Raw genomic sequence first — 14,589 nt, forward strand, 5'->3', positions numbered from 1 at the left:
GGAAAAAAGTCAAAGGGCTGTGATTCAGGTGTCCTGTGATTTAGTCCTAACTTGCTTTGACTTTGAACACACATCCAGACACCTGTGTCACACTTCCCATCTACAAAAAATGTGTATGGGGTGGAGGGAGGGCGTTGGGGGCTGCTGCTGCCATATGGTTTGAAAAACCCCACTGATTTGCCCAAAGTCTCAAGAGAAGATCCATATGAAAGTACTTGGGGAACTAAGTATACAGAGCAATGTACAGAAGTTATTAAGAAGTTATCTATGGGCATACAAACAATGTAACACAATGTAATCAGAGAAGCAGAATGTGGTGCTTTGGTATGCTAATTATAAATAATCCTTCCCAGGCAACAAACTAGGAGTTCATCCATTCACTCAACATTTAATAAGCATCTACTATGTGCCTGGCAGTAAGGCATTAAGAATACAGGACTCTGATTTCATTTCTCTAATAACTAGCAATTTTGAACATGTCTTCATGTGCCTACTGGCCATCTGTATGTCTTCTTTGGAGAAATACCTATTTAGGTCTTCTGCACATTTTTCGATGCAAACTAGTATATACAGGATGGATAAACAACAAGGTCCTACTGTATAGCACAGGGAACTATAGTCAATATCCTGTGATAAACCAAAATGGAAAAGAATATATATATATATGTATAACTGAATCACTTTGCTGTACAGCAGAAATTAACAAAACATCATAAATCAACTATACTTCAACAAAATTTAAAATTTTTTTTAAAGAATATAGGACTCTGTGTATGGAGAGCTCAGAGCTCTGAAGGGAGCTGGGAGGAGCTGGGGGGAAACCAGGAGAAAACCTGGTGGAAGAGTGCCAGGCAGGAGGCAAAAGCACACACGTGTGCTGTGTTAGAGGGAGCGTGCGTACAAGGGGACCAGTGCTCTGGCCACAAGCCAGAAAGCAGCAGGGGGACACGGGGAGAGACGAGGCTGGATGAACGGCAGGATCCAAGATGACGCAGAATCTCATGAACTTCTTAAGGGATTTTGAACGTTTTCCCAAGAACTATGGAAAACTATTAAAATGCATTAAGGAGGATTAAGAGATTAAGCTTTCAGCTCTGAGGTCAGACAGAGAAGAAATGTAAAAGAGTGAAAGTACTCCCAGAGAATCCAGGGAGAGGCCAGGGTGACTTGCAAAAGAACACGGCAGCAGTGGGGAGAAATGGACAGGCTGGGAGACAGAAGGTCAAATGCATAGAGCCGGGGGTGTAGGTACGGACGAGAGTCAACACAGAGAGAAGAGAAAGGCAGACAGGCAACCTTGAAGAACTCCCATGTCCACCAGCCTGTGATGTGAGACAGTCCGAGTGTGGAAAGGGCCCTGAGCAGGAACAGTCCAGGAAACGGAGGAAAACCAGGGCAGGGTGGGGCCAGAAAAGAAAAAGAGCATTTCGTGAAGAAAAGATACCTGCAGTCAGTAGGGTCAAATACTGACAAATAAGATGAGGCCTGGAAAATGTGTCCTGGATCCCCACATTTATCCTGAAGTCACTCATGACCCTAGAAGAAGTGGTTTTGGTGGATCTGGGGGCCAGAAGCCAGATTCCAGTGGGTTGAAGAATAAGTATGGGGTGAAGAAATGAAAACAGAGGGTGCGGACAATTCTTTTGAGAAGTCTTCCCTTTAAGGAAAGAAATGGTCTATGGCAGTAGATGGAAAAAAGCATGGGGTTGAGAGAGGTTTTTTTTATTGTTTTATTAATGAAGAGGATTCAGCGGGCTTAAAATCCAGTGAGAAAGATCTGTTGAGAGAGAAAAGTTTACTAGAAGGAGAAAGAGGGTTTCTGAGGCAACAGTTGGGATGGGGTCCAGAGCAGGGGAGGAGGGGACGCCCATCAAACCGGGGAAAAGATGGTGAGATGGATGTAGAGGAAGGTAGGTTTGTACCTTTGGGAGCCAAAAGAAAGACTTTCCACTTTCTGGCCTCAAAATCCTCTGAAAGCAGGAGTGAGGAAGGACAGAGGGTGTGAGGGAGAGAAGGGGTGAATTAACATGTATAGAAGAGACGGCTGGGCAGAACCACGAGGCTGGGAATCCACCCTGAAGTTGGACTTTCTCCACTGTGCTTCATTTGCTGGGTACAGGCACTGAGCAAGCAGAGAGCTGGGCTCGGACAGGTCAGGCTTTGCTGGGAAACTGGTGTGTACTCAGCAGCATGGAAGGAGCTGAAAGGGATGCAGGGAGGGAAGGAAGGAAGGAAGGAAGGAAGGAAGGAAGGAAGAAAGGAAGGAAGGAAGGAAGGAAGGGGGAAGGGGGGAGGGAGGGAGGGAGGGAGGAAGGGGGAGGGAAGGAGGGAAGGAAGGAAGGAAGGAGGGAAGGAAGGAGCGAAGGGGGAGGGAAGGAGGGAAGGGGGAGGGAGGGAGGGAAGGAAGGAAGGAAGGAAGGAAGGGGGGAGGGAGGGAGGGAGGGAGAAACCCACTCCATTCACCTAGACATCAGTCTTAGCCCAACCTCTGTGCTCAGCACACAGCACACCAACTCACACACAGATGCACGAAGCCACCCGTGTCACTTCCATCCGCTCTCAGATACATCACACAATACAAACATGCATTAACGATGCCTCACTTAGTCTATGACGGCAGGACAGTCACCATAACAAATTCCTGAAGATGACTGTTTGGACTAAATCGTGTTCAGGCTTAGCATATTCTTACTGTTCTTATTGGTGGGAAAAAGCATCTCACCTCGGCCCCCTCCCCTCAAGAGGGGAAAAAAAAGACCTGTAATATGGTCCTTCCCCTCCCCCAGCAAATAACTACGAACGTGCAGGAGACCCACCCACAGTTGTGTAACTGGGTGTAGACAGTCCTTTATGCTCATAGTTGGGTACATATTGTTGAAGAAACAAAGCCAAGAGCTCCAAGGTAGCAACAAGCTATAAAAGTAACTTTCCCTTTTCTCAAAAGGAGATGTATGAATTTACTTCCAAAATTCTTCTTTTTTTTTTTTCCTACAAAGTGACTCTCTCCTACCAACAAGGCAGAAAGCAAAGAAAGAGAAACACTATAAAGAACAGAAACATGTATATGTGTAACTGAATCACTTTGCTGTACACCTGAGACTAACACAACATTGTTAATCAACTATGCTCCAGTCCAGTATAAAAAAGAAATTTAAAAAAAAAGAAAAGAAACACTATAATTCACAGCAAGCTTTGTTAGGACTTCAAGATTAGAATCTAACGCGAGACATTAGAAGATAACCTAATGAATTATAACTCTCACTTCTTCACAAAGAACAATTAACCCCATAACAGCCTCACAGACTTTACTAAACACAGAGAATAGTATTGATTTTGACAGAGTAACTCCTTCAGTTCCTATATTTAAGTGACCTTACGAGACTAAATTGTACGTAAATCTAGGGGCTAGATATCACCCTCCCCCACAAAAAAAAAAGGGGGAGGATGTGGGATGAATCAACTTATTTACTCTGGGAGAAAATATTAAACTACTTCTTTCAGAGAATAATATGAGAATATGAATCTATCAATGAGCCAAAATAAAAGAGGTGCTGCAACAAAACAGAGGGACCTATCAGAGAACAAGAGATGGAGAGCACACAGCCACTGGTCCTGCACTGCAGGAGAAATCTCAGGGTAGGAGAAGGTCAGAGAATGCTGAGGGGAAGCTGATGAAGGAAGAACGCGTCAGGTTCGCAGTAAGAGGAGTCTTTAATCAAAGCCCATCTTCTCCCGAACCTCCTAGACACAGCCCTGTTATTAGTGGGTCAGCAGCAGCCTGGAGGGAGGGAAGGAAACTGACATTTATTACATGCTTCCTAAAGCTGGCGTGACAGGCACGTTCTCACCTGTTATCTCAAGACACCGGCCTCCCTCCCTGCTAGTATTCTAACTTCTTAAATGATCACAGCACTCAGAAATGTGCCCACTTATTTGGTCATTTTTACCCTTAAACTCTTAACACACATACATGTTTAGACTAACAGTTTGTACACCAAGCAGAGGGACAGGCAGGCCTGCCCTTTCAGCTCTGGCACAAAGTTTAAAAGCTGAAGAAAATTAATTTATGAATAAAGGGGTAAATTTAAAAAGAAGAATTAAAAATGAAAGGGGTTTAGATCTGCTAGAATGCAATGAATAAGTAAGGAAATGTTTCTTTATCAAAGGCAGCATGTAGGGGAAACAGTACATGTAAAAATACACAGAAGAATACTAAAAATTGTCACCGGATATGAACATTAACTCACACGCCTCTCATGGATACAGATGCATTACCAGCCATGCATGTGAGCTCCCTACGGATTTTAAAATGTAGTAATGTTTACAAGTCACCCACGTATGCCCTCAGAGTTCGTGTTTTAAGTTTATTTGGTAAGGTAAATAAGCAATTTGATTTTGCCTCACAAACTGAAATGTTTGTGACTTTTTAAAAAATGAACAACCATCAAGGCTCTGTCTGTGTCTAGCCCATGGCCATACAACCCTTACCTGTACACACACACACACACACACACACACACACACACACACACACACACACACTCGTACCTCTGGGTTCTGCAGCCTGAGGGCAGACGAGGTTCTGAGAGAAAAGAAATCCCTAGTCAACACTAATCCAACTTCCTATGGGAACATTTAAAACCTTAAAGGGCCTCCTCCCAGTATTAAACCAGTCCAATCCAGTATAGCTTGTAAGGTGTGACTGAATCCAGCTATGAGGCTGAATCACAGCCTCCAGGTCCTATTAAAGAAGATGACTCTGACCACGGCCTCACAGCCTAACCTTCCCAATTACAGTGTCTTTAAAGATTTAATAGAATGCAATACGATGGTCCCATTTAAATTCTAATTCCAAATGAAGACAATGAACAAAATCATTGCTACCCAACTGCACACTCAGACAAGTGAAAAATTCCTGGCTGCCTAATTAGAAAATATTTAAATGGCATGCTTCTAAAACACAACCTGTTCCAAAAATGTTGTCTTACTTGGGTAATAGATTTAAAACATGCTTGTGAAAAGAATGCCAGGGGCTTGAAAAGGAGAGTTAAATAAATGAATGGGATAAATTAAGAACAAGAAGAGGACAAGCCGAAACTAGAGAGCTGAAATAAATTCTCTACAAAACACCCCCAGCATTTCAGTCCTGACATACTTATTAGTATCGTGACGTGTGGCCACCTGAGGCTCGCCTGGCCCCACTGCACAGTCTGTGCTCTTTTGTTCTTGCCCGTGGGTGCCCATTCTTGTCTCTGCCTGTCGGACAGAAATGTTTTCACGCTGAGTGATGCTGGGCCCTGCTGAGTTGTAACTTGGCTTTCATCAGTGTTCCAGGGCAGGGACTGATAAAGTCAGATGAGTTGGGGGCTGAATTCAAGCTGGAAATCAGAGCTTTATTTCTCAGAAAGGAAAAAGTCTATTTTCCTGTGTGTATGAGCATACTTGAGAGCACAGAAGTCTCAGTTGAACCCTCTGCTGTTAACACCTGCCTCTAAAAAACGTGTGCTACTGTCAGGAATTTCACTCCTCTGTGTCTGTCTTAACTCCTGGTGACTTATCAGTCGACTGGTGTCTAGAGGATACTCCTAGAATCCCCTGGCTATTGGTTCTCAGTTAATTCTACTTCATCCTCTCTCGCTTTTAAGCTCCTTACTCATCAAACGCGCTTGTGACATCCTTTTCATCTAAGTCCATCAAATCCAAGTCTGCTTTGTTATTCTTTCAAATGAAAAGTAAGGTAAGGAGCAACAGTGAGGCTTATTTACCTAAGATGTCTTACCAGTTGTGGTTTTTGGTGAAAAGGCTTTAATATGCTTTAAAGAAAATTTAAACTATATAAACAAAACAAGCAGAAACTAGTATAGATAGATGGTATTTTTATTATTTGAACCCTTTGCATGGAAAACTGAATAAAACGAACGTGCCTAGAAGGAATTAGGAACAGAATTTCCTAAGACAGAAGTAATATAAAAACAATGTATTTGTCAGTGACCTATTTAAATAGAATCCACAGAACCATCCCTTGTAATCTCTTCTACTAAATCATATTACTTTATCATCCTCACTATTGAAACCGAGCAGGACCCTATGGGGCTCCTGGGCACGGAAGCCTTTCTTTCCCCCGTCTCTTGTCTGTAGGGAACAGACTTCAGCCTCCATGATCTTCCCTGAGTCCCAAAGGGCAGATTCGAACAGCTGCCAATCAGGGAAGGGAGGGGGATGCAGAGACAAGAGAGGAGCAGCCCTGGGGCAGGGTCCTGGTTCTGCCTCAAGGGATACACATATCAGCATCTTTGAGCTCTTTACAGAACTAAAACCCCCAATAAATGGAAGATGTCAGCATTCTTTATTCCAGAGAAGACCCCCTGAGGCCAGATTAAAGGAACCAGAGAAGCTCATCAAGATTAGGAGATCACCTGAGACCAGATTAAAGGAGTGCAGGCCCTGCACACACCCTAATCTTATCAGCAACCCCACCCTTGTACCACTGCTATAAAACTCGTCACCAAATCCTCCTGGGATGGGACACGCAGTTTTGAGGGGCACAAGCCCGCTGTGGCCCCCTTTACCTGGCAGAGCAATGAAGCTATTCTTTCCTACTCTACCTGGCAGAGCAATGAAGCTATTCTTTCCTACTCTACCCAAAACCCTGTCTCTGAGGTTCAGTTTGGCACCGGTGCACAGAGGCTGAGTTTTCAGCATCACTATCCATCGCACTATCCAGGCTATCCACCCTCTGTAGGATGACATGACACACTAAAACCGCAGAATAGCCCATTTGTGATTTTCCTCTTACTGGTACTAAGTATTTTAATGTCCTCTTATATTATCTACAACTTTCCTCACTACATTACAGTTGTTGGTGATGCTATTTTCAGAGATGGCTGATTCTAAGTTAAACAATTAATGCTGTCCTCATTAATTTCTTACAAGGGACCAAGATCTTAGCTGGCGGTTATATATGATACTACTCATTTGGTCATCTTGTAAGCAGATAGGGTAGGGGGTCCCCGGAGAAAGAGAACCAGGCACGGCTTTCTTGACATAAGAGGAGCCATTTTTGGTCTAAGCCATTTTGTGATCTAAGCCTGGCCACAGTGCTTACCCTTGAACAGATCTCAGTAATTAATGATCTTAATGGAACATAAGAAAGCAGAAACATTGCCTGTTATCAGGCAAGAGAAGTAACAATAGCAAAGATAATATATCAGTTGTAAAGATTCCCAGTTCTGTTTCAATGGTGAAGATGAGCCTGAAATGCTCAACCACCAGATAAACTAGAACCTAAGGGGTGACGATGGTGACCTTTTCTGACCCTTGTGACTTCAATCAACTAAAGCTTGGGCTCTGTCCACCACCCAAGCCCCTTCATGAATATGCATGTACTGTTAGCTTAAAACTTCCCCAATTTTGCTGTTTGGGGAGACACTGCTTCTGGAAAGATCTCCAGTGTTCTCCTTACTTGCTGCAAGTAAAATAAATCCTTCCCAATCTTTGGTTTGGTTGTGCCTTTTGGCTGGACACCCTCCAAAAGGCAAACCCAGTTTTCAGGTAACAATTTCTTAAATCCATCAAGAATTTTCACATATCTTTGCTGAATATCATTAGTCTTCAAGGATGCACAACCACAGCTTCTCTGGCCAAAAGTTCCATTTCTTCATATGTAGTCTGCCTACAGGAAATTACCTAAGTATTTACACGGAAGTATAAGAGGACTTGAGAATCCAGGGCAATCACCTCCATTATTTAAAAGCGTATGTGATACGGAGCATATGAGTTACCTTTTGAGCCTCAGTTTAATAATTTAACAATTTGATAACAAATTGATAACAATGGAAATAGTGCCATCTATTTCACAGGACTGTGATAATTTTAAAAGCTACCGTATATTAAAAACAGGCAGGACAGGAATTAATACCTGGTCAACATCCTGCATCTATTTCCTGGGTACCTGCTATGTGACAGTTACTTTCTTTTCACCTCCATGGAACATTCTTAGTGCCTAACATCTATAAATCAGTCTTATGAAAATTTCTCTTCATTTTTATTTCATATAATAGTTCTTTCGAAAAACAGAATTTTAGAAAATTAAGCTTCTATGGAACTTTTAGAATAAAAGTAAACTGTTAGTAAAGTGCTGTTTACTGGGGTTAACAAACACACTCTCCACTTTCAAAAGTCATAATCTATGGGGGGACACTAATAGAAATATGCTAGTCAATCCAAATTAATGTGCTTGACTCACAACTGTTGACAGTATTCACATCAATACAGAATCTGAAGGATGCTATTACCTTCCCATTTCAGATCTTAATTCTAAATCTTAGAAGATACTAAGTGCAGTTGGCCCTCTGTATCTACGGTTTCCGCATCCTCAAATTCAACTAACCACGGATCAAAAACATTTGAAAAAAAATTCCAGAAAGTTCCAAAAAGCAAAACTTGAATTTGCTGTGTGCTGGCAACTAGGTACACAGAATTTCCATTGTATAAGGTATTAGAAGTAACCTAGAGATGATTTAAAGTATACGGAGGATGTGTGAAGCTATATGCAAACACTACACCATGCTACGCAGGGGACTTGAGCATCTACAGATTTTGTTATCTGCGGGGGTCCTAAAGCCAACCTCCCTAGCAGATACCAGGGGACAACTGTACACAAAAACCTTACTAAATCAGTTATTACAAATAATACTGGTTTACTCTTAAATGATAAACACTATTTTCCTTCTCACCTCTAGAGAAATCTCTAGCATTCTATCTATGGCAGGTGACCTTGTCACATCGGGGTACCATAACCCTCTTTCCATCGGGGTACCATAACCCTCTTTCCATCCACGGCCCCAATCACGAGGTTGTTTCTTGTGAAGCCCTCCTTCCCTCTTAAAGGCCTTCTCAACAAAGTAGCCTATATGGTTAGACTTGGCATCTGAGTAGAAACCAAACCCATGTGCCACCTCAAATGATTTTTATTACAGAAGTCAAATAAAATTCATATAAATAATAAAACTTTTTATCTGAAAAAATCCAAGAAGCCCAATGAAGTGGGTACGTTTCCAGAGCAAATCCAAATAAATACATTACAAAATTTAAGACAATAATTATCAAGTAAAAACAACTGTTAAGTAAAACACTACTCTCTAAATGTGATTAGTACTGCCCAATAGCCAAAAATCCGCTAACAGTGATTTCATAATTGTTCATAACTTTGTCTCCTTTGTTTCTAGAGTAAATCAAGGCTCTCAACAAAGAAAAGCATGTGGAGCTCAATGCCACCTGCTTAATTCTTACACATACTAGGGAAAAAAAGTACTCAGTTGTTTTTTAAGTAAAAAGAAAGGCCCAACGACTTACAAAAAATACAGTTCTACAGATGAAAGATTTCTTCTAGTAAAAGAAACCACAGTAATTCTAGGCATAGGGTAACAACAAAACTTCAGCAACAAAGAAATCTTCGAAGTATTTAAACCTGATATTCAGTATTTTTACCATGAACTCCAACAAGGGAAAACAAAGCACACTAGGAAATCCAAGTTCAAAGTTAAAGCTAAACATACTACTATATACAAAATAGACAGTACACAGAACTCTACACAATATTTCATAATAACCTATAAGGGAAAAGAATCTGAAAAAGAATAGATACATATGCAGCTGAACCACTTTTCTGTACACCTAAAACTAACACAACGTTGTTAATCAACTATACTTCCATTAAAAAAAGAAGTTAAAGCTAAGCAATGTTCTAAAATGATCACTCTGCCAAAATAAAAGTTCAAAACAAATCACTTTCACAAGATTCAAATCTTCTCCTAAAGCAACGTGAGCTCTGTAACATTAAACAGGAAATTTTAGGATCTTTGACACAGCAGTGACTTATTTAAGTATAAAAACGCACAGCAGGTATATACCAATTGGTACTCATAATCCTTCCTAAGTATTGAAGAGACAATGCCTGGAGACCAGTTGTTTTTAAAAGTCTATTATTTTAGAAGAACAGCTGGCTTCTAAATGTTTTGCTTCTAAGCTAAAAAACTTCAGAGAGCAGAGCACACCCTCAAAATGCATCGTGACACACATCCTTTGGTGTAACAATCCAAATACTGTCATTCAAAGGCTAAGAAGACCTTTCCACCCCAGGTACAGAACAGGTGAGACTTCCGACGGCCTGTGTTCTAAGTCACACAGGACACAGTGTGATCATCACACTGTCTGTGACCATGAAACCCTCTTGGCACTGTGTTCCTCAAGGAGAGCTGGCACTTTACTCTGGGCAAGCACAGGTTTTTATTTTTAACTCAGCAATCTACACCTACCTCTACTGAAATGTTGTCCTGTAAAGGAAGCAGACTATGACAGCGTTTAAAGGGGACTCTTGGGTGTGGACCCATGGGAGACTCAGTACAGTTCTATAGATGTCAAAGTCTCCAAAATAAAAAAGAGTGGGGAGAAAGGGGAGAGAAAGAGAAAGGAAGAAAGAGAAAGGGAGAGATGGGGTTCCAGGCAGACTGGGTGAGAACCTAGCTCTGCAACCTGGTGGAAGTGTGACCCTGGCTAACCTGAAGTTCCCCATCTATAAAAGTGGGTGACAGCAGCTCCTGCTTTATGGGACTCTGGGAGATGAGTGAGATAACATAAGGAAAGCATTTAACAGAATGCCTCACATGCAGAAAGTTATCAAAATATGAACTATTCCGCCTAATTATTATTTTTATTGCAATCAAATAAGTTTGTCAGTTTAGTGAGTTACTCTATTTAGGAAGATGTTCAGTTCTTCAACAACCATGACATAATCCTTGCAAAACTAAGAAAAATAATGGAGATCAATACATCATTTTCAATAAAGAATTTCCAGGAATTTCATTTCTTATAAGGCAATAGGAGTATGGACTCAACAGGCAAATACCTGGGTTTGAATCCCAAGCCCAACACTCGGTTTTGTGACTTAAAGCAAGTATTTACTCTGGTCTCAGTTTCTGTCTGTAACTCAGGGACGACAAGATTCCCTTAGGGACGCTGTGTGGTCTGAGTGAATGAACATACGTTAACTGCTTAGGACAGCACCTGGCACTTAGTAGGTGCTATGTCAGTATTAACTCAGATCTTGGGGTTAACAATTCTCACCGGGAAACTGTTTACCACCCGAAAGTTGGCCATTGTTAAACCCAGCTACTCACTAGAGTAACTAGATAAGGCTATGATATGGAAACTTGTGAGGCTTAGTCTGAACCTTGACCTCACTAATCATCAGTTCTCTACATACACAATCTTGGCCCTCCACCTACAGATTCTACGTATCAGAGCTTATTCTCCACTAAGTCACTGACAAAATCCAAAGACACACCATAGCTCTGTGTATCTGAGTAATGATCTCTGGGTAGTGGAAATGTGATTTTTTTTCACTTGTCCGTATTTCTAATGTTCTGCCATACACATTCAGTGCTTGTCTAATAATAAAAGGTTATTTTAAAATTTGGAAATGAAAGAAACACTTCTCAGATTTGTCAAAGGGGGAGAAAAACCAACGAATTCCGTACCTGTATTTATGAATGATGGCATTAAATAGTTTTCCGTCTCTCCAGCAGGTGGTGAAATTTTCACACCGAATCCCCACATAACCCTCGGTGGCCTGCTGTGTCCACAGTAACAATCTCTCTTTTGCAGACATGTCTTCTGACTCACCAGTAACATGGATATCAGATATCTAAATGGAACAGAAAACGTTAAACCATTAGGAAGGAAGGAAACTAACACAGATTAAGAACCTACTATGTGCCAAGCACTTTACAAGTGCTGTTTCACTTAATCCTCCTAACTCTCACTTGTAAGAGGACTATATTTTTCCCATTTTACATAGAGGGAAGCTGAGTTTCAAAGAGGTTAACAGATGGAAAAGTCGGATTTAACCCAAGCATCTCATTTTTTTTTCATTCCAAAACGTCCCAGTGTTGAAAATTCTCCATTCCACTTTACTAATCAGATCTGTTCAAACAACTTAAGCACATGTCTTTCCAAGTTCAAATGGATCAAGGCAGAGCCTACAAATTAATCTACGTTACTACCTGCAGAGAGGAACTTGATCCAACAGGTATTCTGTGTAAAGAACAGAAAAGGAAAACAGCACCCTCTCCAATTAACCACATTACATAATAATTTGGCTTGAGGTCTCTCTAATTTTCTCATGAATCCTCATTCAGCTTACTCAATGGGAAACTTTTATCAAATAATTTTCCCTATACTTTGTTTTCATTAATTTTTTAAACTCTCTTCCATTAAACGATAATAAAACAGGTCCCCAGTTCACACAATTTACGTCTACAAGTCGCCCTTTGATAAGGGTCCTACTTAACCTGCTGATAATGACATTAAGGCACCAAGTGACTTCGGCAGGGGTCACACAGTGATTTCCAAACTGGGAGTAACACCAGCAAACTGTTCCCTCAGCCAGTGCAGGGGCAAAGCCAGGGGATCAAGAGGACAGGTGGCCAGCCAGGGTCAGATGGGAAGCAAAACGGAGGGGGGACAAGTCATCTTGCACCAGGAAGAAAATCCCTAAAGTCATGACACTGGCCCCAGTCCTGGCCGCTAGTCCCATAGCTTTGAACATGTCATTTCACATCCGTGAGTCAACATCCTCATCTATGAGGAGGAAGGAGGCAGAAGCAGATAATGTTCAAGACTCTTTTCAGTCTAAACTCTGAGAGGCTAAGACACTGTAAAAACAACACAGAAAGCAAAGGTCCAAACAGGCAGTCAGGCAACTGAAAGTAGAAAAGCCAGACCAAAGATAGCCCTTAGCCTAGAAAGATGAATGGATAAAGAAGATGTGGTGCATACACACACACACACACACACACACACACACACACACACACACACACACACACACACACACACACAGTGGAATATTACTCAGCCATAAAAAAGAATGAAATAATGCCATTTGCAGCAATATGGATGGACCTAGAGATTATCATACTAAGCGAATTAAGTCAGACAAAGAAAGACAAGTACCATATGATATCACTTATATGTGAAGTCTAAAATATGGCACAAATGAACTTATCTATGAAACAGAAACAGACTCACAGACATAGAGGACAGACTTGTGGTTGCCAAGGGGAGGGGGGGTGGGGGAGGGATGGACTAGGAGTTTGGGATTAGCAGGTGCAAACTATTATACATAGAATGGATAAACAACAAGGTCCTACTGTATAGCACAGGGAACTATATTCAATATCCTGTGATAAACCATAATAAAAAAATATGAAAAACATATATGTATAATAACTGAATCACTTTGCTCTACAGCAGAAATTAACATGACATTGTCGATCAACTATACTTCAATAACATTTAAAAGAATAAAATAAAACAAAGAAAGTCTTTTACACTGGGCAATGCTATGTGCAAACAGAAAGCCCTTTATTCCTACCGCTGTCCCAGGAGCCAGAGGACTAGAGGCCAACCCAGGGACCTGGGGCAGGAACACGTGGCAGTTAAGCCCACCCTAGGCCTACCAGCTCTGCCAGCACCCCGTGGAAGGGATGTAGGCCCACACACCTCTCTCCATCCGGTACTGGGTGAGGCAGCCGTGCCAGGGAGCTCACACCCAGACACAGCCGGAGCAAGGCTCCCCACACAGGGCCAGTATTCGAAAGTGCAGGAGTATCTCAATTTAGTCATCTTTCCCAGGAATCTGTGCTCATCTCCACAGCACAGAAAAGAACTGTGCGCATGAACATGTTATATAGGATATATGGGAAGGATTTCTTTTTGTTTGTTTTTGTTTTCATTTTATTGAAGTATAGTTGATTTACAAGGCTGTGTTAGTTTCAGGTGTACAGCAAAGTGATTCAGTTACATATTTATATATTCTTTTCCAGATTCTGTTCCCTTACAGATTATTATAAGATAGTGAGTACAGTTCCCTGTGCTATAAGGCAGGTCCTTGTTGGTTATCTCTTTTATATATAATAGTGTATATCTATTAATCCCGAATTCCTAATTTATCCTTCCCCCCGCCTCGCCCCTTTGGTAATCTTTTTTTTAAAACATGGGAAAAAAAAGAGCAGAAACATCGCCCAACTTCCAACTGACATTCTGCCCTAAAATCATGCTGGCGAGCCTTTCCAGCACATCCCAGGAGTTCAAATCCCATCTCTACCACCTACATGTTCAAGTTACTTATCTGCTTTAAGATCGTTCTCTCACTTGTAAAACAATGATGATAAGAGTCATTACACTGTGTTGTGCAAATTCAACAACATGGACACAGAGTAATGCCTGGCACACAGTAAGTACACTTTCAATTTGTTGGCTATTTTATTGCTGTGGTTATTCTTTTTTTTTGACAAAGGGAGAAGCAAATACTTGGCTTTCTTATCCTCCCAATTCTCTTAGGAAAAGGAGTAAAAGATAAAAGTTTTCAAATTTGTTGCCTCAAACCAGTTGAGATCTCTGAAAACAAGGTTCATAGAAACGAATCTAGGAAACTGTAAATGAAAAGTTGAACCTCTATGTAAAATTTCACAAGAGCCTTTACAGATTATAAAATCAGCTGCTTTTGGACTTGTGGTTGCCAAGGGG

The 14,589-nt window shown here is 41.3% G+C and overlaps 1 protein-coding gene across 20 annotated transcripts in view; it reads right to left on the reverse strand.

Moving 5' to 3' along the window:
* Positions 1–14,589, reverse strand: part of DST (dystonin) — a 488,177-nt gene that overhangs the window by 198,993 nt on the left and 274,595 nt on the right. For all 20 annotated transcript variants that reach the window (XM_082414288.1, XM_082414278.1, XM_082414289.1 and 17 more), the window contains one exon: positions 11,538–11,704. In XM_082414288.1, the coding sequence (XP_082270414.1) occupies positions 11,538–11,704 (167 nt within the window). The remainder of the gene's footprint in view (positions 1–11,537; positions 11,705–14,589) is intronic.

This window comes from Balaenoptera physalus (genome assembly GCF_965194825.1).
Source record: "Balaenoptera physalus genome assembly, chromosome: 11".
Lineage (NCBI taxonomy): Eukaryota > Metazoa > Chordata > Mammalia > Artiodactyla > Balaenopteridae > Balaenoptera > Balaenoptera physalus.